This window comes from Budorcas taxicolor, chromosome 4 (assembly GCF_023091745.1).
Source record: "Budorcas taxicolor isolate Tak-1 chromosome 4, Takin1.1, whole genome shotgun sequence".
NCBI lineage: Eukaryota > Metazoa > Chordata > Mammalia > Artiodactyla > Bovidae > Budorcas > Budorcas taxicolor.
Window position 1 is genome coordinate 7,589,863 of NC_068913.1, and position 25,686 is coordinate 7,615,548.

At 49.4% G+C, this 25,686-nt stretch overlaps 1 protein-coding gene across 1 annotated transcript in view; it reads right to left on the minus strand.

Moving 5' to 3' along the window:
* Positions 1 to 21,453, minus strand: part of IKZF1 (IKAROS family zinc finger 1) — an 80,854-nt gene extending 59,401 nt beyond the window's left edge. The window contains exons 1-2 of the mRNA XM_052638620.1: positions 21,405 to 21,453; positions 12,139 to 12,258 (exon numbers count right to left, since the gene is read on the minus strand). Of these exons, the coding sequence (XP_052494580.1) occupies positions 12,139 to 12,258; positions 21,405 to 21,444 (160 nt within the window). The 5' untranslated portion in view covers positions 21,445 to 21,453. The remainder of the gene's footprint in view (positions 1 to 12,138; positions 12,259 to 21,404) is intronic.
* Positions 21,454 to 25,686: the final 4,233 nt, after the last annotated feature.

Sequence of the window (25,686 nt, forward strand, 5' to 3'; positions counted from 1 at the left end):
AAAAGTTACTGAAATGGGAAAGCCACACAAATGAACAAATACAAACGCTTAACAGAACTGTTAACACCAGCAGCTCCAGCTTCAGGTATAAAAATCAGCCCTGAGTCCACGTATTTGTAGTAATAGTCCTTTTTAAAACTGTAAGTGCAGTGCTGAGCATAACAACCTCACTCTGTTTTCATCTCAGAATGAAAACCACTTCACTTAAAACCACAGCGTTGTCGACTGAACATGAATTTTGCCAAAGACCGCTTGAACCGTAATGCTAAAGTTACCAAAGTGCTCTCTATACCGGACAATGGTTAATCGTCATCATTTCACATGATGGGGAGAAAAAGGACATCAGAAGTGCTGGGGGAGTATTGGCGAAGTCATATTTTTACCGTTACTGTGTTTAACTGGAGAGACTTGGAGATATTAAGAAGGCAGGAAATTGCTGCTGGATTCCAAGAATAATAATAAAAATAATCACAGAGCTGCCTGCAAGGCTGTCATAAAAGTCCTTTTCTCATTTCAGCAGGCTTTCACCTCTAGTGTGGCAGTCCTTCACTCTGAAAAGGAGCGTGGCCGCCTGCCCCAGGAGCTCTGTCAGCGCAGCGGGGCCGTGGGCTGCAGGCCTCCGTCCATCGCAACCCGCCCCGCGGGGAGGACACCGGACGTTCAGGGCTTCACCGGAATCAGGCCCTGGTGATTTCAGTGGAAATCAGCAGCCTGCAGCCACATCCCCTGCAGGGGAAGTTCTCTCCTGGCAGGCGGCCTCGCAGAGACACGCCCTGGACCTGCCCAAAGATCCCTGCTGCTCAACTCACTCCTGAACGGAGGACACCAAGCTGCTGCTGTTGAGTTGCTCAGCGGTGTCTGACTCTTGGCGACCCCATGGACTCTAGCCCGCCAGGCTCCTCTCTCCACGTGATTTCCCAGGCAAGAATTCTGGAGTGGGTTGTCATTTCCTCCTCCAGGGAGTCTTTGCGACCTAGGAATTGAACCCCTGTCTCCTGCACTGGCAGGGAGATCCTTTACCACTAAGCCACCAAGACTCCTGCATTAATCTAGCTGCTGTCTCGGTCAGGTGCTTCGGGGCACGGATGCTGGAGAGTGCCTCTCTGGTCTTCCAGCTGTGATCAGCTTTCTGATTGCTCCCTGGGCCACTCACACTACCGGGCCCTTGCTGAGGAAATGTCCCAAAGAAGCCACAACTTAGGGACCACTGACGAGGTCTCCTGCCACATCTGTGCCCACATCTCAGAGTTGTCTTTCATCCATGGAGCTCAATACAAAACTCTTTTAGAGAAGATGGAGTCCCATGTGTTTTGTAGGAGAGCCTGAGGCCAATGCTTTCCTGCAAAAGTCACTGTAATTTAGAGACCAATCGATGGGGTGCAGACAAGTCTCCCATTGCGTTTACAGTTCTTCAAACCAAAATAAGGGCAATAATAATAATAATAATAATAATGCTCTGTCATAAATAAGATACAGAATCCTTTCTAATCGCACTCCCCGCAGCAACAAAACTAAATTGCTAAGGCAGCATTCTGCTTGTTAATACAGAGAATAGAGTTGCTGTGACATTTCTAGTGTGTGACACCAACAGCAAAGCGTCACATGGAATCAAGTCATGCTGGACAAGCATGTACCCCTCAGTGACCCTGGTCTCCTGACAGGCTGGGTCTTCCCTAATACCCTGTACAAAAACAGACACATCCATACCCCCATCAGCAAGAAAATTCCTGCTCTCCACCGGTGCTGTCAAGACATCACAACCGTAGATTAGCCCCTGTGTACAGGTAAACCAGCTCTCAGGAAGAAACAAAACCCAAACTCCTAGTTTGTAGTGTTTGCCCATTTCTCAAGTGTAAATCTTCCAACCGCAGTAGTCCTTCAGCTACCAACAGATAACAAGAGCACAGCTCTCAGGCTCCAGCCTGAGAACCTGAACACAATCTCCGAGCTGCCTGTGAGCTCCTGTTCCCCCAGTCCTGGCAGTTCCGGCTGCAGCTTGGGAACCTGAACACAGTCTCCGAGCTGCCTGTGAGCTCCTGTTCCCCCAGTCCTGGCAGTTCCAGCTGCAGCCTGAGAACCTGAACACAATCTCCGAGCTGCCTGTGAGCTCCTGTTCCCCCAGTCCTGGCAGTTCCGGCTCCAGCCTGAGAACCTGAACACAGTCTCCGAGCTGCCTGTGAGCTCCTGTTCCCCCAGTCCTGGCAGTTCCAGCTGCAGCCTGAGAACCTGAACACAATCTCCGAGCTGCCTGTAAGCTCCTGTTCCCCCCCAGTCCTAGGAGGCAAAGGGCTTAAAATTCTGAGCAGCTGGCTATGCAGTAACGTGTGAACTGTAGTTCCTGCTAAGACCTTGCAGGGCGCTGGGCTTATCTGGAGGCTACAGTGGCTCGGCTTCAACCCCGCCCCAGGCTGTAGGAGCCAGGAAGGCAGCTTCCTGGGGCCTGGCTCCACCGAGCAAGTGTTCTCATCTCATCAGCCTGGTGCTGTGGAAACTTCACAGGGCAATGGTTAGGGCTCACTGTGCTTAAGCCTTTCTACTTTTGCATAAAAGGAGGGGAAGCTTTTTTTTTTTTTTTTTCTGGGTTATATTTACACTTCCCAAATCAGAAATGTCCTAACCAGACAGGACAGGTGGCAACTGGCAACCACAGCTCAAAAGTGTTTTTTTTTTTTTTTTCCATTTCTTTCTGAAACCCCATGTAGAAGGAAAGTTAACGAAATGTCGGTTGGTTGCTTTACACCCAGAGCTAACTATGCTTTCAGCACAGATGGAACAAAGTGGAGAATAAAACTGGGACCAGAAACCCGAGAACTGTTGATCTCTCTACTCCCGCAGATAAGAATCTGTTGTTGCTTCCCTTGGTAAACCAACTAGGTACAATGTGATCCTGAATTTAGGTTGTCAGAAGAGATGGAGATAAGATGATCGTCGCTTTCTCTTTGTAAAAATTAGCAGCTTTGCTGAGTTCACCTGCTCCTCTGGAGACACAAAATGAAAGCTAGAAGCGTGGTTGGAAATGCCAGGCTCGGCTGTTCCAGCCTCTCTGGGGCCCCGTTTTTCTACACGCTATTCCCTTTTGGAAAAGACTACTGTGAGTTTTGGAACAGTATTGACTCCATTGTGTGTGTGTGCTTGGTCATGCTTGACTCTCTGCGATCTCGTGGACTGTAGCCCACCAGGTTCCTCTGTCTGTGGAATTTTCCAGGCAAGGATACTGGAGGGGGTTGCTATTTTCTATTCCAAGGGATCTTCCCAACCCAGGGATTGAACCCAAGTCTCTTGTGCCTCCTGCACTGGCTGGCGGATTCTTCACCACCAGTCCACCTGGAAAGCCCCCACTGACTATTAAAAATATCTTAAACAATCAGCCACAAAACACCCATCTGGCTGTGAAGTTCGTGCGAATGGACACATGGAGCCATGTGAGGATGACTGTGTTCTCAGGGACAAATTGTTCTCAGCTGAGAAACTTGAAGATGTAGGGCAGCGTGATGAGTTGGGGTGTCATAAAACTTGCTCAGTAGCACCTGGGGGTAGTCTCAGCCTGGAAAAGCCTCTGGGCCCCAAATACCAATGGCCCCCCTTGAGAAAAGGGCCTAAAATAATCCACGGGACAAACCTTAAATTCAGATACAGCCTTACATTCCTCTCCCTCACCTTAATTTAAGAGCTCTCTCTACTGTCCTGCTCGCCCTCCCCCGAGAAAGCAGGGCCACCATCCCATTCCTTCGGTCCACACATCTCAGACACCTACTGGATGCCGAGGAGGCAGTGAACAGACCCCAGAGGCATGCTTTCCCTGTAAGCGGGGCCAGGTGAGGAGTGGGAGGTCAGGGACAGCCCCTCTCATGTGGGGCTCCCAAATGGAGACTGAATCCAGGAGGGACAGTCTCAGGGTCCCCGGGGTGTGGGCAGGCTGAGGCAGAGCCCCCAGCCCAGCTCCTGCACGTCTGGTCCTCCCTCCCTGGGGACACCACTTGGGCGGTAACATTCTAGCTCTTTCTCTCCTCTTGCTCCATCCTACCCACCTTCTAACAGACTTAAACTCCCCCTTGTCTCACACAGGCCTCCTGAGTGTTCTCCAGGGCTGCTGCCAGCTCTCCTCCTGGCATTCTTACATCCGCAGGGCTGCCCGAGCCCTTGGCCCCTCCCGCCCCTCTACATTCTGACCTGGGCCTCCACCCCTGCCCAGCTGCCATGGGGAAGCTCCATCCTCCTGAAGCCCCTTCCCAGCCCCTCTTCCACTTTCCCATGCATGCTTGCTCACTTGGTCAGCTTTGTCTAGCTCTTTGTGACCCCATGGACTGTAGCCCCCCAGGCTCCTCTGTCCATGGGATTTCCCGGGCAAGAATGCCAGAGTGGGTGGCCATTTCCTTCTCTAGGGGATTTTCCCAACCCAGGCATTGAACCTGGGTCTCCTGCACTGGCAGGCTGGTTCTTCATCACTGGTGCTACCTCTCCCCCTCTTCCTTAAAGTCTTCCTCCCTCCCGGGGACTTCCATGCCACACTTCTTCCCAGGAATTTCATCTGAGTCAAACGGCGCAGCCTCGGCCTCCTCCCTTGCTCTCTCTCTCAGACAGTCTTACATATTTACTCCCCAGGCCCCAGAGTGCAGCACCCCTCAGCGGAGCTGGACTGGCCACAAACTGTCAATGAACTTCAAGTCCACCCCAACTCCCAACTCTGTGCCCATTTCCCACGCTGTTTCAAGAGAATTGCTGCCACCCTGACTGCCACGGGGCAGCCCTAGCCACTTCCCTCACATGCCCATGCCACGTGGACACACGCTGTGTGCTGTCCCCGATGGTCACTCCAGCCCTCAGGTTCGGAGGAAACACTTTGCAGGGTCCCTCTGAAGCCCACAGCCCCCTCTCAGAACCCAGGGGCCTTGCTGGGACTGTGCCCACCCCTTCCCCTTCGCCAACCTACCACCATTTCCTAAGGTCAAACATGACTCACCTCCTCGCCCCCGTGAGACCTTCAGCTCCCCGAGTCTCCCCATCAGCCCCCCACAGCCCAGCTGGGAACCAGCCTTTGTACTTTCTATGGAGGAACCCTGAAGTCCCATGCACATACTATGCAGTGCCTTATGGTCACTGGGCTGCAAGCTTTAACTGCTCAGCTCTTCAAGGCAGCAGCTGCATCAGCCTGCCAGGGAGAAGGACTCGGTCAATATTACTCCTTTTGAATGGAATTTCTTCATTTCCTAAGAGTTAGAGTAACTCAAGTCCAAACAAAGCACAAAGTCAACTTAAGCGGTATGGTCCCAAACCCTACAGTGACCTCTATGGGGGAGGTGCCTGCAGGGCAGGGCCCAGGGCAGCCTGACCTCCAGCAGGGTCTGCTTGGGGGGGCACATGCCTTGACAACTCCCAGCCCTATGGTCACTGACCTCCAAGGACAAGCAGGCAAGGACACAGCGGCCCTCACAGGACAAAATAGGGCAGTGTGTGACCCCTCATCCCCGACCTTCTGGCGGGCCCGCCCTCACTTCAGTGGGGGCTCCACGACCCCTCCGTCCTCCAGCCAGGCCTCCCCTTGCACCCCAGTCTCTCCCGCCGCTGGGAAGGACCCTGACACTCTTCTGTCTTGCCACGCTGATCGTGCGCTGCTCCCTGCCTTTGCCTTCTTTCTTGGGAATTTCAGGCGTCTGTGAGGTCACTACCTCGGTGCTTCTCCCTGAAGTCACCAGCCAGGAGGTGACACCAGCACCTGGCCAGCCCATCTCCAGATCCCCAGGGTGCCTCCCAGGGAACTCACCTGATGCAAATGATGGTGCCACCCACAGCAGCCACACGGATGCCCTCCATCTCGCAGCCTGCCTCACCCTGCAGCGCTCGCCCTATGTGACAGCAATGGGCAAGGAGGCAAGGGGGCAGCAGAGCCAGGGACAGAGTCCCTGCAACCGGGTCCCAGCAGAGAGATGCTCCAGAGTGACCAACTGTGGGGTCTTGTCAACTGCCACTCAGGACACACACACACACACACACTACAGGCATTACACACAACACACTCCAGTTTCAGTTTTCCCCCAAGAAGATTCCTAAGCCTCTGCCATCTGGCCCCGCCTTCTATACCAAAACCCAGGACAGGATGGTATCCCACACAGCACAGTCTCCAGTTTAGTTTAATGTACCAACGTGTCCTAATGGTCTGCAAAGACCATGATTTCCAAATGTTTGGCATCGACCTACAAAACTGAGGTCAGAAAAAACTTAACATTTAGTTTTAAATGGGCAGCCACGAAACTGTTACATCATAAGAGCCCCTCTTTTCAAAACTTAGAAGACTTTGAGAGTAGGCAAAATGATTTTCCTCTGATGCCATGTCTCATGTTTTGGGAAATTGAGGAAAATGAGGACTTTCGTCTCTTCTGGGTTTGGCTCCCAAAGCACTGCGCAGTGTGTCAACTATGAAAAGGACGAAGTAACTGCAACAGAGAGGCGAACACGAATGTAAATGACACACTTTGAGCTGTTCCTCAGAAGACTGGAAACTGAGACGCCCGGACCCTGGACAGAGCGCGGGCCTGGGTGGTTTTCTCTGTGAGATTCTCACAGCACACATCCCATCAGAGTGAGCTTGAGCTCAGCTGCAGCCAGTGCTCAGATGCTGCCAGATAATAATTCTCCTGAGCTCAAGCAGGGTTTCTCGGTTCAGAGGAGATGCATTGCACAGATAAAAACGACTTCCTCTAACTGCTGATTAGATAAGCGGGTGCAGCATCCGTACTCAGACGCCAGTGCCCCAGCTCCAATTAGACTCAAGCCCCATGGTTTTCCATCGTGAAAAGGTCTCTCCAGCATCTCTCACTCCCAGGCTGTAGGGAGGCATTAATGCCCTCCACCCATCCTCATCCACTCTTCCCCTCTGGACTGGCTTGGTGTTCTGCCTAGAATTAAGAGAGATCTGGCAACAGAATCACCAGGGAAAAACATATAAATCCTCTTACAATTTACACTCCAGTCCTGCAACTCACGATGGAGTGAAGGAATGCTTATTTTGAGTGAATGGACCAAAAAAAAAAAAAAAAAAATTATGTGTAGACACACTTAATCATTTTCTTGGATGCCACAGGGAAGAAATTCAGATTTTTTTCTACTTTTTTTCCCTTTTCTATTTCTACCAGGGTAAATCAAATCATGGTCAAAGCCTTCCAAGCAAAGGACTTGAGGTGTGAGAATTCAGCTTCAAGAATGCTCTAAACCCCACACTGGAGGATGCGACTTGCAGGAATCGGGGCCTACGATAAACCACCAGGAAATGCTGGCTGTCATCCCCCTCCCTCTTTGGAGATGAGGTCATGAAAGTGAGCAGAGGCGAAGGAAGAACATTCTAGAACATAGAGGGGCTTGTACAAACACACATGAGTGCCCCATATTTAGAGGCATCTACCCCTCAAGTCTCTCTCAGCATTAGAATGACTGCTGCACAGGGTCACCCTGACTGTGCACAGAGCCGAGCCTTTGGGAAAGCCTTCCTCAACCGCAAGCCTTTGGCCCTCTGCTAACCCAACCACCACCTCTGGCTCCTGTCAGTCATCTCTCCTTCTTGGTCCCAGGGCATTGCTGTGCTTCTGCCCCTGGGTTTTCGCTGCGATTCCATTCTAAATCCTAAACTTGCCAAGCACCTCTTTCAGGATGTCATTTGGTTTTCCGGCCCTGAACCTCTCTTCTCTACCCCTGGCCTCTCGCTGTCTCCGTGCTCCAGCCAGGTAAGCCTCCCCTCCGCCTGCCCACCATCTAGTCAAAGGGGGTGAGGGCTCACACCCCCCGCCTTGTTCACAGCCTGATTTTCTGCTGGGGTCTGCCAGCCTGCAGCCCGCCGCCACTCCAGGACTGTGTGCTCACTGACAGCATCAGAGAGCTAGAGGACCCCTGCCCAATTTTCGGGCAAGGCCACTCACACAAGCAAAGTCAAAGCCGCTCAGTCGTGTCCGACTCTTTGCAACCCCACGGACTATACAGTCCATGGAATTCTCCAGGCCAGAATACTGGAGTGGGTAGTCTTTCCCTTCTCCAGGGGATCGAATCCAGGTCTCCTGCATGGCAGGCAGTTTCTCTACCAACTGAGCCACTAGGGAAGCTCCCACACAAGCAAAAGGCGAACAAACAGTGATAGGCAAAAGTCCCTGCTCGAAGGAAGAAAGAGACTATAGATATTGAATAAAGGAAGAAAAGAAGCTTTTCATTTTGTGAGATGCCAGTCTTGGCATCATTTCTACGTGAGACACTTGTAGTCGCCCCTGGTCCACAGCTGTCAGAAGATTCTTGACCCATATTCCGCTTCTCGAGGGCACTGCCATGGATGAGCGGGTAAATCTGGGGGTTGCCGTAGGAGGTCACTGGGTACATCCTCCTTTTTAGCAGTTTCATACACAACCACTTCAGAGAGGTGAGATTTCTCTCATTATTAAAGAGACCACTTCAAGAAGAACAAGCTAGCATCTGATTGAATAGACTGTCCTGATGACTAAATACTAAATCCCTCAGGGCCAGGAAGTTCTCTCCTGTGTCTAACTTAAATCCTTCATGTTGTACTTTAGATACTCACTTCCTCTTATTCAGACCCAGAAGAAAAAGGAGCCAAAAGAGGGTGACTCCCTTGTCCTGACAAGGTTATTCCCTTGACATCTGTTTCCCATATCTTTTTTTTTTTTAATTCAGGAGGCTCACCTTGGCACTCCCTCAACACTGATGGAAGTCTTGCGGTACAAAACCATTACTCTTGTTTCTGAGAACGACCCTCCGCCAGTGAGACACTTCTCCGCATCTTAAGGAGATGGTTTCTACTCTTTCCCAGCAACTTGTTCATTACTCTTGTCTGTTCTCCTGGTTGAGGTCAGGCTTGTCTAGGACTGGGAGTGAGGGCTCTGAGTTTTTCAAAAGCATCTTTTGTTATTTTTTTCTAAAACAGACACCCGGTGGTCTATTATCACCAAAGACTTTCACATATTTTACCATCTTTTACCCTCTCGCCATTTCTCCCTGATGTTCCCACTGGAGGAGCCAGCACCCAACTTGATCTTGGGTCAAGGAGTGGCCGGCTCCTCAGTCTTTCTGTTGGTCTTGCCCTCTCCTAATGGATTCCTCCCCATCTTCTTGGCTCTGTTTTCAGCTTGCCTATTCTCTGGATCACTTTTTTTTTAAATTAATAAATTCCTCTTCTATTCATTCTCTTTCCTTCTCTCCAGAGAAGCTACAACAGGCTCCTTTAAAAACCTTTAAGAGACCTTTTTCTGCCTCTTACTGTATTTTTACTTGTCTTTGTTGCTGTCTTCAGCAAGCCTGTGTGCTTGTTTTCTGTTAACCTGGGAGACTATCCTGTGAGCCCAGCTGAGTTCCAATGCTCTGGCCAGTCTGAAATGAGGGAGGTAAGAACCTGGCAGGGAGGGGCCCGACTCCACCCCTCCTCGCCCAGGTGCAGGGTCTCCAGGGCCAGCCTCCGCCCAGCCCTGCCCTCTTCGGCCCAGGCGCCTTCCGAGGCCCTTCTCTCCGCGCTAGGCTGCTCCGCTGCCCTGTAGGGAGGAGCCCTGCAGGGAGGGGCCCGCTTAGGGAGGGCCCCTGCTTCCTGTTGTGGGTCCCAGGCCCGGGGTTCTTTGCCTTCTTCCCAGTGTGCTGATGAAATACGCATTTCCTTTCAGCTACTAATCCCTTCATCTTTTAAAGTCCTAATGCTATCAAGGGCTTCCCTGGTGGCTAAAGATTGGTGGTAAACAATCTGCCTGCAATGCAGGAGACCTGGGTTCAAACCCTGGGTCAGGAAGATCCCCTGGAGAAGGAAATGGCAACCCACTCCAGTATTCCTGCCTGGAGAATCCCCTGAACAGAGGAGCCTGGCGGGCTATAGTCCATGGGATCGCAAGACTCGGACACGACTGAACGACCAAACCACCATCAGCGCAATGCTATCAACATAACGTACTTCCTGCTCTCGGTGCTGCCCAGGGAGCCGTCACTGCGCTCCTGAGCTGGCTGACTCCCGTCAAAACCAGACGCAGAGTGCCTAAAGCCCAGCGCCCAGTGTGAAGGGCAGCCCATTTCCTTGGTGCTTCTCTGTGCTCTCTGGTCTTGGGGTTTTCCCTCCACAAACCTCCTCGCTCCCGCCGCCCCCATCTGTGCTTCTGTCCCTCCTGCTTTCCCGGGAGTGACCCATCACTCCTCTGTCCCCTCCCCTACTGCCAACCAGTTTCCCTGCCTGTCCCCATGGCAGCTGCCGTTCACAAGCCAAGGAAAGATGGCTCTCAGATGTCTGAAGTTTTACAACTCTAAAATTCAGTGTTTAGACATCGGATGCGGAAAGGAGTGAGCGTCGTGTGGCATGGCGGTGGGGGAGCACGAAGAGCCCGCAGATCTCAGGCCGCCCCTCACCTCACCCCGGCTCCACCAGCCACACCCGCAGGGGTTCCTTTAGGGCCCAGACCAGGTCTCACCCAGGGAACGCAGCCTGGGAGCCGGGGCTCAGTGACCTCCTACCAGCGCAGAGCTCCCACAACCTGAAGTTCAGGAGAGGAGGTATACTGAGGCTGTGAGGGCACTGATAACAAAAGCTTGCTTGCCTGCACCAGGAGGACTGTTCTTCACTCTCCAGGAACCAGCCTGACTTTCAGTTCTCTACTGGACGCCCCAGGTGACCTTGGCTGTCAGCTGCAGGGATTTCGGGGAGGGGGGGGGTTCTCCCCAGTTTCTCCATGGTGACCCCAGAGTCCTAACCCTGTTGTCTGCACTCTCTGCTCATTTAAATGGTTAACCTCTACCTATCCACATAATTTCTTCTGCATTTCAGCCCCTGAGGATTTCTAAGTCCTTATCATGTATACACACCCTCATTGTCCTATGTTTTTATTTAAATTTGATCTTTTAATTTATGTAAATGTGTCTTGAAAGGAAACTGCAGCAGTACAAGTGAAAGACAAACCAGTATCTCTTGCAATAAACAGAAGACAATCTTAACACACACATACATCAATTACAACAAGGCATGCTCCTCTGTGTCCTAGCTTTGGGAAACCCCGAGAGGATGTGTGTAGAAAGAGGGCACACTCTTCATCTACTTGCCCACATACAGTAGGCACCATCTAACAGGGAAAAGGAATTCAGAAATGTCCTTGTTTTCTTGGTTCATCTACGTCAGAAGACTTTAGCCACTATCCCCGTTTGTTCAGCTAACTATATAGCTAGGTTTAAAAAAAAATACCCAGAGTCTATCCGGTTTCCAAGGCACATGAAAACATACAAAATACATTTCTCTGTTATCACATCAGGATGTCCTACAGGAAAATAACTTGTGAGTTTCAGAACTTTAGCCAAGTGCCCTCCTCGACTGTGGGTCTTACACGCTGATCCCATGAAATCTCTCCTGCCTGTCCCATCTCATTGCCCCTTATGCACCGCTCATGACACTCTTTGCTGCAAATAAGGGGCTCTCAACTCCACAGTTTTTTCTTTATAAAATGCAAAAGAAAATAGGTATTCCAAGGAACTGCTGACTCATTAGCTGATGAGAATAGGGTATACTGGAATAAACACCAGTCTTTAGTCAGAAATGGTGTCTGCTTCTGACTCTGCTCTGTGACCCTGGCTAATTCCCTGAACTTCTCTGGGTCTCCGTTTTCCTAGAGAGGGTGGATTCAGACTTTTCACCATGGACTCCATAGCCTGGGCAGGCTCACCAGGGGAGAGACTGCAAATACCTCCATACCCATTCTTCTGTGGAAAAGGTATGTGAATGTGTGAGAGGAATGACACAGAAGGGCCAGGTTCGGCTCCTTCTACATCAAAGCTATGAAAATAAATAGCCCTACTGCCATAACACATGAAGTGGATAAATTTCCCATCTGTGAGTACAATCCGTAAATTGCACACTGCTGCAGTGCTCTGAGGATAGGGGACCAGTGACGTGCCCACCTTCGGGGATGCTCTTCAGCTTGGCCACACGGCACCCCACGTGGGGCTGAGAGCTCACACCACGGGGCCCCGCCCTGCACTGCATGGTCCCTTCACATGGGGGCCGAGGGGAAACCACAGATGACGGGACTCACACACCCTCATGGTGGTGTTTGGAAGGACGCAGAGAGACAAGGGTGCTGGCCTCGAGCCTGTGATGGCCTGTGAGTGAGAGGTGGGTGGCCCACTTACCCAGTCCGCGCTCACTCTTGGAGCTCTGCTGGCCTCCAGAAGTGGTAGAGAGGTCTTCAGGGACAGGCATGGGTTCATCGCTGTCATCTGGGGTGTCACTCACCGGCGGGCTCTCCTTCCCTGAGGACATAAGCAAGAGCTGGAGTTTCTGGGGACATGGTCACCCCTGAGGGGGACGGTCACTGCAACCCGCCAGCAGCATGGCTTGGGTTTGAGTTATGGGCTGAGTTCATGCTTCTCTCTGGGGATTGGAACCTGCTTTCCTGTTTATAAAAGAATATCATTGCCACACCAAAACACGAGACAACGCAGACATGAGAAATGCATATGGAGTGGGTTACCATTTCCTTCTCCAGGGGATCTTCCCAACCCAGGGATCGAACCTGGGTCTCTCGCACTGGAGGCAGATGCTTTAACTGCTGAGCCACCAGGGAAGCTCTCAGTCACCTAGAGATCACCACTATTAAAACTGTGGTGTGCGTGCGTGTGTATACACGCACACACACTTATATACTATGGATAATATGTGGTGACATCTTCTTGATCAGAATAAACTAGTTTTTAGACATTCTCATGGCCTTGCTTGGAGAAGGAAATGGCTGCCCACTCCAGCGTTCTTGCCTGGAGAATCCCAGGGACGGGGGAGCCTGGTGGGCTGCTGTCTATGGGGTCGCACAGAGTCGGACATGACTGAAGCAACTTAGCAGCATAGCCTTGCTTCCATGACTTTTATCTGTGATGTCTGTATAACACTTCATTGCACGGGCACAGTAGGATTTATTTAAATCCTTTTTCTGCTTTTGAACCTAGATTGTATTCAATCTTTTTTTTTTTTTTTTTTAATGAAACAACACAGTGGTAAACCTCCTAATAGCCAGCCTTTGCCCATGTTCTTAAGAATCACCACAGTATAAACCCTGGGGAATTTTATGGCCAATTCAAAAGGCATGCATGGTTTTAAGACTCTTCACGTGTCAGGCCAAATTTCGCCTGTACGTTTGTTCCACCTTACCCTCCGACAAGCCTGTTCACCACACTTCTGTATTAAGGTCACCAGACTGGGCATCCTGCTCACAGTGACACATTCTGGGTCTGTTCACTTTCCAGAGCCAGAGAATATTTAGCCAACTGCCCAATTTGATTAACTCAGTGGGGTCGGGAAACTTGTAAGAAGGATGGACAAGGAATTCACACAATTCCCACCCCACGTGCACATTGAGTCTTCTAGGAATTCTTATCTTCAAAATATGAAAACAAAATAGAACCCAGGCAACTCCAGAAGTTGCTTCACAAAGTAGGATTTACCAGCAAGATAGGGTTTTACAGGATGCCTGTATCTAGTAAGTTTCACCAGAAGCTCCAGAAATGGGAAACTCACTCCCACTCCCAGAAATTCAACACTGGGAAGCTAAGACAGGGAGAAAATGCTCCTCTTCTTTGAAATTGAAACCCCTGTATCTTCTAACATAGATGTAACCTAAAATTGAGTCAGGAGACAATAAACCCAGGCAGGGAAAGAGCTGATGAGGCCCCCAGCAGCTTCAGAATAGCCCATGAGCACTGCCGTGGAAGACACGTAGGGATGAGGAGCATCAAAGAAGGTTAGTGGGAAAGGGCCAGGCTGGGGTTGTGTGCCGCTGGCTGGGCTGGCAAGCTGGCTTCGCAGACAAAGGATATTCCCACCCAGAAGCCCAGGCCTGCAGGAAAGTGTACCGATGATGAAGAAAGCATGTCTGGGAGACAGGGCGAGGCAGAGTGGGAAACTGTACTGCGTGTTTGAATAAACACAACCCTTCAGGGGACAGGCAGGTGCAGTGGGAGTATTCCCAACACAGGAGATGACCCTTCGGGGAATAATTTAAAACAGAAACTGCCAGGCACCATGGCTTCGGGGAAGAGTATAGCATTCTCTAGCAAACAGACATCACAGTTGAATATCCCAGCTTAGCTGTAATTACCTCAACTGGCATATTTTCAGAAAGAGCATTATTGGATATATTTGGATAGCCAATACAAGATGGAGAATTAGAGAGGGGACAGCGTGGTAAGAATTTCCCAAGGAAAAACCAAAAGCCAGAGAGAAACTGATCAAAGTTCTCGTGCTACACTAAATGTGCACGACATCAGTAATAATCTCATTGCCCTAAATAGACGACTTTAAAAGGAGAGACAGCCAAAGGCTCAGTGTTGCTCTTCACTTACTTCATAACTGGAGAGAGCTCTGAATAGGAGCCGGCAGGAGGCCTATGAACCACCTGATGCCTGTTTCTCCTTCTGATTTCCTAAAGTAATCATCTTCAAACCTTGAGGACTTTAGGGAGGCAGTCAGGGGACTCTCTTTTGTTTTCTTTTTAGGTTAAGAATAATCTTTTAAAAATTATTGACGTATTGTTAGTTCAGTCGCTGAGTCGTGTCCGACTCTTTGCGACCCCATGGACTGCAGCACACCAGGCCTCCGTGTCCATCGCCAACTCCCAGAGTTCACTCAAACTCATGTACATTGAGTTGGTGATGCCATCCAACCATCTCATCCTCTGTCATCCCCTTCTCCTCCTGCCTTCAATCTTTCCCAGCATCAGGGCCTTTTCCAATGAGTGGTTCTTCACATCAGGTGGCCAAAGTATTAGAGCTTCAGCATCAGTCCTTCCAGTGAATATTCATGGTTGATTTCCTTTAGGATTGACTGGTTGGATCTCCTTGCAGTCCAAGGGACTTTCAAGAGTCTTCTCCAACATCATAGTTCAAAAGCATCAATTCTTTGGCGCCCAGCTTTCTTTATAGTCCAACTCTCACATCCATACATGACTACTGGAAAAACCATAGCTTTGACTAGACAGACCTTTGTTGGTAAAGTAATGTCTCTGCTTTTTAATATTGACATATTAAATTATATCCACATTTAATATTAATTAAATTATTTAATATATAATTAAAATAATTGTATTGACATTAATATTAATATTCAATAATGTTGACATTTAATATTGACATATAGTTGATTTATAGTATTGTATTAGTTTCAGGTGGATAGCACAGTGATTCACTTACACACACACACAAACATTCTTTTACAGACTCCTTTCCATTACAGGTTATTACAAGATATTGAGTATAGTTCTCCATGCTATACAGTAGGGTCCTGCTGTTTATCCATTTTATATACAGTAGCATGTATCTGTTAATCACAAACTCCTAATCTATCCCCGCTTTTGGTAACTCCGGGTTTCCTAGGTGGCTCAGTGGTAAAGAATCTACCTGCCAATGCAGGAGACTTGGGTTCGATCTCTGGGTCAGGAAGATCCTCTGGAGTAGCAAATGGCAACCCACTCCAGTATTCTTGCCTGGGAAATCTCAGGGACAGAGGAGCCTGGCAGGCTACAGTCCATGGGGTTGCAAAGAGTCGAACACAACTTAGTGATTAAACAACCGCAACACTTGGTAACCATAGGTCTGTTTTCTATGTCTGTGGGTCTGATTCTGTTTTGTAAATAAGTTCATTTGTATCTTTTTTTTTTTTAGATTAGACATATAAGTTATATCATATGATATCCATCTTCTCTGTTTGACTTCACATCGGATGAAAATCTCTAGTGCTTACACAGAAGTTTAATACACAAAACCTGTCTCCTAGGTGAGGTAGGGACACTGCAGGGTTAGGAGGCTGAAATGCCAGAGACCCAGACCACTTGCTTCTGTGAAGACCCCCAGGGAGCTCCCACAGCTGACTTTGGGACCCCAGCCTAACAAAGTGATGGGATCCTGAAAGATGCACAGCGCGGGGTGTGCATGTACACCTTTCTCATTAACCAGCTGCCCTGGTGACAGGTGGAAGCAAAAGGTTGAGAAACTAGACTGCATTCCTGTATTTTTTTTCTTTTTTTTTTAAAAATTCTGGGCTTCCTGAGGATAACTTTGGAGAACTCTGGGATCGATCTAGACAGTCAGGTATGCAGGACCCACGGGAGGGTCAGAAAGAATTGGGACTTGCCCAGTGAAGGGCTGTCATACCTCTGCTCAGCTCATGTTAAAATGTATCCAAGTCACTTTTCTTCAAATTTACCCGCTCCGTCTATTGGGAACAAGACCAGCTAGAACTTGCTGAGATACTAGATGAGCTTCTGTCTGTCTGGTCCCCTGTGCTGAGCTACATGCCAGCATCTCAGCACTTTTCACTGCTTCATACACGATGCAGAAAAAGGAATAATGGAAACAGTAGGGACCATGATTGTAAATACCCTGGGGTCAGGTCGATCAGTAGGAGCTCCCTGTGAAGATATGGGAGAATGAAGCATAGCTCTGGCATGCGCAGGGAATCAGGTAAAAAGTCAGGACGGTAAGAAAGTGAGTGAGATGGCCACCCACGTGCCTGCTGGAACGCAGTCTTGCTTTGCGGCCACTGTGACAGTTCGTAAAAGTGCACCTGATTTGCCTAAAAGCCCCCATGTTTGAGCAGTGGCTGCTGAGCCATCAATCACTGGTTTGAGCCTCTGTACTCAGCAACCCTGGGATCCTCTCCCTGCTGGAAATGTCCACGAAAAACTTCCATCACTTTGTCAAAATCCTCATGAGGAGCAAACATATCTTTGTGTGTTGATTTTAGGATTATTTAGAGTCTGGCATCTGGAGAAGGCAATAGCACCCCACTCCAGTACTCTTGCCTGGAAAATCCCATGGGCGGAGGAGCCTGGTAGGCTGCAGTTCATGGGGTGGTGAAGAGTTGGACATGACTGAGCGACTTCACTTTCACTTTCATGCATTGGAGAAGGAAATGGCAACCCACTCCAGTGTTCTTGCCTGGAGAATCCCAGGGACGGGGGAGCCTGGTGGGCTGCCATCTATGGGGTCGCACAGAGTCGGGCACGACTGAAGCGACTACGCAGCGGTAGCAGCAGCAGAGTCTGGCATCACCAACTCAAAAGACATGAGTTTGAGCAAACTCCAGGAGATGGTGAAGACAGGGGAGCCTGGCATGCTGCAGTCCATGGGGTCACAAAGAGTCAGCCATGACTTAGTGACTGAACAGCAACAAGACCTATTTAGACCTACCTAGTTCACCATTTAAAATACAAAACTATGAGAAGATGATAAACGATAAGAAAACAAAGTTATTAAACCAAGTCAGTGCACAGGAGATACTAACACGCTGTGACTGGAAATCAGCTGACCCAGGGTACAGCTCCAGTTTGACCAACGAGAAGACAGATTTCACAGCAAGTCACCTTTTTTACACTCTTTCCTCAGGAGTAAAATGAGGTTAAAGAACATGATTTTGGCTTAGCTTAAAAGGTTGTTGTGAGAATAAAATAAGAAAATGTGTGGAATCTAATATGCTAAATAAGCTCATGGTGTTATTTTGTAAACTGCACCATCCTCTGGAAACAGGTGTGCACAGCCCCGAGTGCCCATATGGCCAAGGGCATGGATAGCGCCCCACAAACATAAAGAACTGCAGACAGCGAGCAAGCAAGGATCTAAATGGAAGGATTTAGGAGGTGTGATGGCATTTACTTAGAAAAATGAAACTTCTCATCAATTTCTGTTCAATCTACTTATTTTCTATGTTTCAAATAAATCTTTACCTATGAGAAGTGTTTTGGGCAACTTAGATGAGAAAATTGTTTAAGAAGCTTATCAACAGGAAGTAAATAATTCTTCAAGTAAATTATAATTCAACCAACAAAGTTCTGTGGTTCCTCATGTCTCCAGTGCATGAGTTTGTACTGTGTACAATTATGCAGGAAAACACAATTTCTGGGGGGTTAAATAAAACTCAGAATATAGACTGTCCACTCTCCAGAACAGTGGGGAAGCTCCTACCCAACACCAGGTCTGGCTTTCATGGGACTTCTGATTGGTTATTGAAACTCTCTGAGTCTTAGCTCCCTGAGAATTGAAGATGCTGCCTGTATGTTCCTCACTGGGGTCTTATAAAGTTGAAATGAGAAAAAATGCTTACGGCGGTGTTTGGTAAATTTAAAGCATTCAATCAGTGTGATTTCCCATGATTGACATTTGCACTGACACACCCATGTGGATGAGCCTCGTTTCCCAGGCAGGGGAAGGGTGTCTATGGAGCATATGTGTTGTTTCTCTGTTTCCACAAACATTACAGACGATCAGTAAGAAAACATTCAATAGGGCCCCAGGAGCCTGCACATCGCGTAAGCTCAATTGGCTCCAGTCCCCCATTTTGCAGAGGACACACAGTGGTCAAGGAGGCGAGCACTGTCTCAGATCCCAGGGATGGAGGCAGAGATGAGATGCCGATACAGGCCTCACAACTCCCGCTCTCCCACAGGCTGCCTCTTCCCTTAGAGACCAAAACAAACAACAATTCACAGTACATAACCAATAATTTAGAATGAGTGCCGAAGAAGAGAGAAAGAGCAAACAAGCAACTGAGCAAAAGAATGAAGGAGATGGGCCCTAAAGGACAGGACGGCCTGCTTTAGACAGGCTTTCCTCCAGGCCCATTCAACAGGATTCCCAACCAGAGGAGATGTAAGAGCGCACATGTTTATTGAGTGGTTTTCATCTATAGGACACTGTAAACCAGGGCTCAGTCCACATTCAGGATAAATCCCAGGGAAGAAAGAACCAGGTAGTTTGAAAAAAATAAAAGTTAGGTATTAAGTAGCTGTCTGTTTTTCAAGCGAGTATTTCACACAGATTAGGTGGACTCCTATGAAATTGCTGATATTGGAACTTTTTTTTCATCTATGATAATAGCTATTTCATAGGGTTTGACTTAAATCTGTTTTTCTTTTTTTGGAAACAGGACATAACAAGGAATATTTTCATGGGAAAAGGGGATGATTCAGAACACATTCCTCATATTTTACATCAAGAACATCAACTTCTGTTTTGCTAAATGTACATCCTTATAATACAACTAACTGCCACTTCCCTCCATTTTAGAAGTGGAAAAGGAAAACTGATATGACTGGGTGTTTATTTGCAAAACCACCAAAACACAGAAGAAGGATTCTTCAAATCTTAAGTGAAAATGGCACAACTCTTTAAATGCCATAATCTCTGTTTGGAACACTCCAGGTTTAACATAAACCAAAGGAAGAATCGTTGTAAAGGACTGGAAGCACCATTTCCTTTGCTAGGAGTACACAAAACTAAATTTTAGAACAAATCTTGAATCTTTTTCAGGCCAACTTTCACCCTCGTCTCCACTCCCTGACACCTTTGTCTTCGAAGAGCCACTGAGTGTTCCACATAGTGTTAAGGAAAAAAAGAATAGAAGAAACTGAGGCTTTTGTTATGTTTGTTACCAACATAGGGGATCAGAGTACTGACCGGCTGCTCCTCCTACAAAACTTTCTGGAGGTGCCAGCCCAGCATCGGGCTTTCGGCTTTGTCTCTGGGACAGCAGAGCCTCGTGGATCCTCAGTGTATCATGTAAGATGTCACTCTGGAAGCCACCTAAGAGGGGCGCAGCGAGGGGACGCAGAGCACCAGAGACAACGAAGGGGTCTCTCTGCACCTTCTGGGACGTTTACCATCCAGCGTTTCTGACCCTCTTACCGCCTCCAGCCATGGTCTACTATCTGGGGATGGGACCCTGCTTCCTCTGGCAGGACCCACCTCTCCTTCAGCTCAGGCTTCATCTACCAGCTGCTACAAATCCTGGCCAAGCCTAAGGACCGGCTTCAAAGGGCCAAACTTTCATTTTTTTAATAGTTTTATTGTTGTTGTCATTGTACTCAGATTTCAGAACAAAAGTATGTGCTTAAGGGAAATGAATTCAAATAATACTGAAAGGGAGAAGACGAAAAACCAAAGTCCCCACCCTCTGCCCTAACCCATCCCTTCCTTCCACCCTCAATCTTTTAAGAGGAAGTACACATTTAAAATAATACTCTCCAGAATTTTCCTAAAGGGATGTACAGGCATGTGCAAAGTGTGTGTGTCTGTGCGCGTGTGATGTGTTTTCATTTTAAAGGATGGATTCACACTGCAAACCATCCTGAGACACATTCTTCTCACCTTCACATACATCTTTGATGTCTTTCCACATGTCTCTGTTCCTATGGTCCTGCTTGCTCAGTGCTGTGTGAACAAGGGTGTGGCGGGAACCAAGTTCTCCAGGTCAGCACCAGGCTGCAGGGAGCGTCCCTGGAGACTGCCCATGCCCATGGGAGAGCGTGTCTCCACAGCCGACTCCTCCAACACAGCTTCACTTGCTACAGATGTGGCCAAGTGACCTGACTGACGTGCATGTCCACCAAATGCCTACAGGCCACAGCCAAAAAGCCAGGCATTTCCCGCACAGCCTGGAGAGTTCAATACAGACTCTCTAGACAGGAGTGGCTGGGACAGTGCCGTGGTCTGCAGCAGGCCACCTTCAGGTTGAGGGAACTCGAGTCCCTGGTCCTGCAAGTCTCCTAAGAGCAAGCAGGCAGGGCTGCAGCCACAGTCTCAGCCCTGGGCTCCATCACCAGAATGGACAGAGGCCCAGGGCCAGAACTGAGGCATAACTCGGCCACTCCTAGAGAACCACATGGGCCATTCCAGTACAGAGGCTACCCAGCATTGCCCACTGTCTTGAGACTGGAAAATATAAAATACTGTGAGCCCGACTGCTGCTGACATGTCCAAGTTCAGGGCTAGCCAGCACGGGTTTCCTAGGACTGTGATATGGCACTGGGCAGGCTTGGCTAGACTGGCTGGAGGTCCGCCCTCCCCGGCCCCACCCGGTGGGACAGTGTGACCTGGCTGTGGGCCTCATCTCCCAGGACCGTCCCCAGCTCTGGGTCTCCTGGGATGGTAAGAGCTGTGTCCAGTATGGCTTGAAATAAACATATGATGATGGGAAGTGGTGTCTCCACACTTAACAAGCATTCGGGATTATTCCCGAAACTTTGTTTTCCAATCTGCTTTTTCCTTTTTGCCCTTCCCCCTCCTCCCTCCCTCCCTCTTTCTTTCTCTTTTTAAACACGTTTATTGGCCTGTGTTTGGGGTCTAGGGCAGGTCAATCTGTCTCTTTTCCTCCCCAAGAATATTAACATAGACTGTATCCTTTCCAAGTCATTTTAGGTGGAGCAGGAAAACTCGTTTTCTCTTGGAGACTTTTCTATGCAGGCTGTCACACCTGGATAATCTCTCAGCACTGAAGTGAGACACTGACTCCAAGTCCATCTTGGCCTCTCCTTTGGGAGGACAGCCTTCCTCCTTGCCCACCATCCCATGAGCTCTTTGGCTTTGCTACCCAGCGAAGCCTGGACTCCCCATGTAGGTATATCACCAGTTCTCACCTGAAACTTGGGACATGTCTTGACCCTCATCAGCGTCCATGGTCCTTGGATTATCTGAGAAAACAGAGGAAGGGATTTTAGTTGAAAGCAAATTACTCCCAAGATATGAGAGAGAAAGAGAGATAAAGAAGGCCTGAGCTATTTAACAACAAGGGTATCTACCAAGAATAATGCATTTTCCTCTTCACACAGTCGCTGGAGTATCAGACTGGCACAGACCTTGATCCTTTTAAAAACGGCATTACAAAGATTTATAAAAATATCATTACAAGCACAGGAGGACCAAATTTGTTATTTATTGTTAATTTCCCACTGCATAATAACCCAAAATGCAAACTGACTGCAACAAAATTAAGCAGAAAATTAAATGGCCCTGGGTCATTGTAGGCACAGAATTCATTCTCTTGGCTGATCCATAGTTATGTTCTTTCTAATTTACTGAGCATGCATCGATGAACCTTGAGTCAGCTTGGTGACACGCGTACAATCAGCAATCAAAAAACGAAGCAATTTGCTGAAGAATGTCTCATTTACCCAGGCAGGACTGCATAGCTGCGCCGCCGCGGCGCTCCCCCCATCAATAATAAATACACCTCCAGCCTGGCAGACGGGCTGCTCCGCCGCTGGCTTTGTCCCCCACTCTTTCAGGCCCCTGCCTCCAACTCCTCCAGACTCTGACGCGGGGAGAAGGAAAGCCCACAGCGGCTGCCACACCAGGCTCAGAGAGTGCACAGACCTTGCTGTGCAGTGGACAGACAGCTGGCTCCTCGGAGCAGTGGGAAAAAAGAAAGCCAGCCTTTGGAGCTGCCCGTGGGTGGCGGTGGGGACCACTCTGCTTGTGGCCACCATGAACGCCCCGGGGAGAGGCCACGTCGGCGGGCAGGAGGGCGGGGTGGGCTGCGTTTTTCACTCAGGGCCCCGGCCTCCACCTCTCAGGTCTCCCGTCGTAACCCCCTCCCCGGCAGGTGCATCTGGTGTCTCCGAGGATAAGAAAGCTGGGGCCGAGCAGCAGGTGAGCGCCAGGGAGTCTGCTCATTTATGCTCTGCTGGGCAACCGCAAGAGCACCTTCCCCAGCCGGCCACCAGAGCCTGCGTGTTGCCTTGAAATCAGGCCGCTTCTCTCTGGGGGCGCCTCTGGCCCTCCAGTTCAGATGTGTGAGTGTGAGCTTTCAGGCCTGTTTCCAGCAGATGCCTGCGCTGCGATGGACACTCAGACAGCCTGACCCGCTCTGGGTCTGAGCAGACGAGGTGTGTGCGTGTGTATGTGTGTGTGTGACAGCCCTTATGGTGCCTTTGGCACACATACTCTGAGTTTCAGTCATGCTGGCATTAGTCGCAAAGAAGACACGGATGGCCAGCCCTGGTTCTGGATGCAGATGGGTTTGCATTTCTCTCTGAAAGCCATGGCACAGCTCTGGGTGGTAACATGAGTTTCCAGGGCCAGTGTGGGGCTCAGGGCTACAGACTACCGAAGGCTGCATGGCCCACGTGTGCTTCAGCCCGAGACTGAGGGCCCACCCACAAGCAAGGCAGACAAACCAGCTCAAGAAGCAAACAGCGCACAGTCACTTCAATCACGTCCCACTCGTTATGACCCCATGGACTGTAGCCCGCCAGGCTCCTCTGTGCATGGGATTCTCCAGCCAAGAATACTGGAGTGGGCTGCTATTTCCTCCTCCAGGGGATCTTCCCGACCCAGGGAGTGAACCCAGGTCTCCCGCATTGGAGGCAAGTTCTTTACCAGCCTAGTGCTTAGTGTCACCAAGAAGCAATGGGTCCAAAGTCTCACAGCCTTCTACAGGAAGAAACGTAAAACACCCACGATTTTTCTGAAACTGTCCAAACAATTCTATTAATAAAGAAATAAGACTCAAAGGAGACAAATCTTTGTGTTCACTCTGCAACATTAATATGAGATTCAGTTTTCTGAAGACAAATGTAGTATTTTAAGGTGAAACATCACCAACCAGTTCTAAGGTATCCCCGGACTGATAGGGGAAATGCATAGTAGACAGAGGGCTTCCCAGGTGGCTCAGTGGTAAAGAATCTGCCTGCCAATGCAGGAGGCGCAGGAGGCGCAGGAGACGCGGGTTCGACCCCTGGGTTGGGAAGATCCTCTGGAAAGGGAAATGGCAACCTACTGCAGTACTCTTGCCTGGAGAATTCCTTGCACAGAGGAGCCTGGTGGACCCCAGCCCACGGGGTTACTCAGACACGACTGGGCATGCACGCACAGCAGACAGTGGATAGCACGCGAATCTTGCAACAAAAACTACTCTAAACTCCCAGTTTTTATTTATGTTGACTTTGAACTTCTTTTTTCTATGCAAGTGATACATATTCTACAACTTTTTAAATAAAGGCCAGTAAATGCCCATAATTGAGTCAGTACGACCCGCTGGAGGAGGGCACAGAAACCCACTCCAGTGTTCTTGCCCAGAGAATCCCATGGACAGAGGAGCCTGGGGTTGCAAAGACTTGTACGTGACTGAGTGACTAACACACTTTTCCACTACTTAAGATGACTACATTTTTTCTGTGTGTGTGTGTATACACACAGAACTTTTTAGAAAAAGAGGACACTGAATGTACTGCAAACGAACTGTTGTAAAATATTTTCTTCATCTAATACTGTATGTATCTTTTTAATTGACAAATGTGCATTGACATTCTCGTTTTAAAGTTCATGCGCTGTTTGGTGACAACGATTGATTTCATCAACACCCAACTGTATTTTCAAGTAATTTCTGATTAAAAGGAAAAATGTTTCCTAAAGCCCAGCTAGCTGATGGATCCCCAGCCCAGTGCTGCCAGAGAAGGCGCCTTCCAGCTGCTGCAAGGACCCTCCAGGTTTCTTGCTGGGCAGGATCTATCCACCCCACACCACCCTCTGTGGATCAGTCCGTTCAGGCGGGGAGATGTGCAGACAGGTCACAGAGCAGCGAGAGGATGCACTGGGCCTGCGGCCGAGGCCCAGACCCGGCTCTCCTGGGCGGGTACCTGCGCTCGTATGTCCCGATGGGGCAGAGGGAGGGCACCTCCACGAACCCAGCCCTGCCTCAGCGCCCATTGGACAGTGGGCAGTGGGCGCGGTGGAGAGCAGACCCCGAGAGCAGAGCACCCAGGATCAGTGTTGCAGGCCTGTCTCCATTGCCACTGAATGCCTGCATGGAACTCTTGTTAGCTCATCAGCCTCACTTAGCCTTTCAAACAGCTCCTCAACCAAGCCTAAATGGACCCAGTCAGCTGGCCTGTGGTCTGAACCAGGGCTGGAGCTGTACCTGGGGGCCCCCGTGCTTGGACGAATGCTCAGTTACCACCATCATTTTGAAATTCCTAAGAATTAGGGCACAGTCCACGGCAGTCCTGTGATTCCATGGCCTGTCTTTCTGACATCACGAGGTGGGGGGGTGGGGTAGTTTGACAAACTCCCTCAAACTTCCTCAAGATCTAAATTTGCATCTCTTGGGACTAAAAAGTAGTATTTCTTTTTTTGTTTTGTAAAGGTGACTTTGCTCTTATGCAAAGACCAAGAAATAATCTGACAATGGTAAACTATCTGAAGGAGAGGAAATACCAGCCCCCACCCCAAGACCTAGCTACCAAGGGGGACAGTGAAATAACCCCATCCCCGGGAACAGGCAGCACGCAGGCTCTGTGCTTCTTTTTAGACATGTGGAAGCAGTGCCCAGTGTTGAGTGGAAAAGGGATTCAGGCTTAGTCTGATCTCAGTACAAAAGTTGGCCGTCAGGAAGAAGCGTTCATCCACAGAATGACTTAACCCCACATTTTCACAAACCTGCACCTAAACCCAAACCATGCACTGCAGGCCTGTCCAGGGAGACACCAAAGGGGACGCTTCTTTCATAGGAGCGCTGCCATTTTCTGTTCTGTATGGGGAACCCAAGTGATCCGAGGCTGCAGCTCACATACAAATGAAGGAACACAGCAGTGTCAGTCAATACCTGTCACTGGGTGGTTCTTACAGACATGAATGCTTTTATTGCGCCTCTGGAGCGCGCAGTCCTGAATCTCGCACACGGGGAAACAGATGCAGAGATAAAGGACAGCCAGCGTGACAGGGCGGTCAAGGGCCGTCCCTCCAGGAGGCAGAGCAGGAGTCAGGATCCTCACTCACCCTGCTCCTGCTGGGACAGGGTCCCCAAGCCAGGAGCCCCGTCTCCCCCCAACCCGCCACCCTCTCTGAAGCTGGCACAGGACGAGTCTGGAGAACGGGGACGGTGGGGACCACACACAGGCCCACTGCACCTCTGCGCCCAGG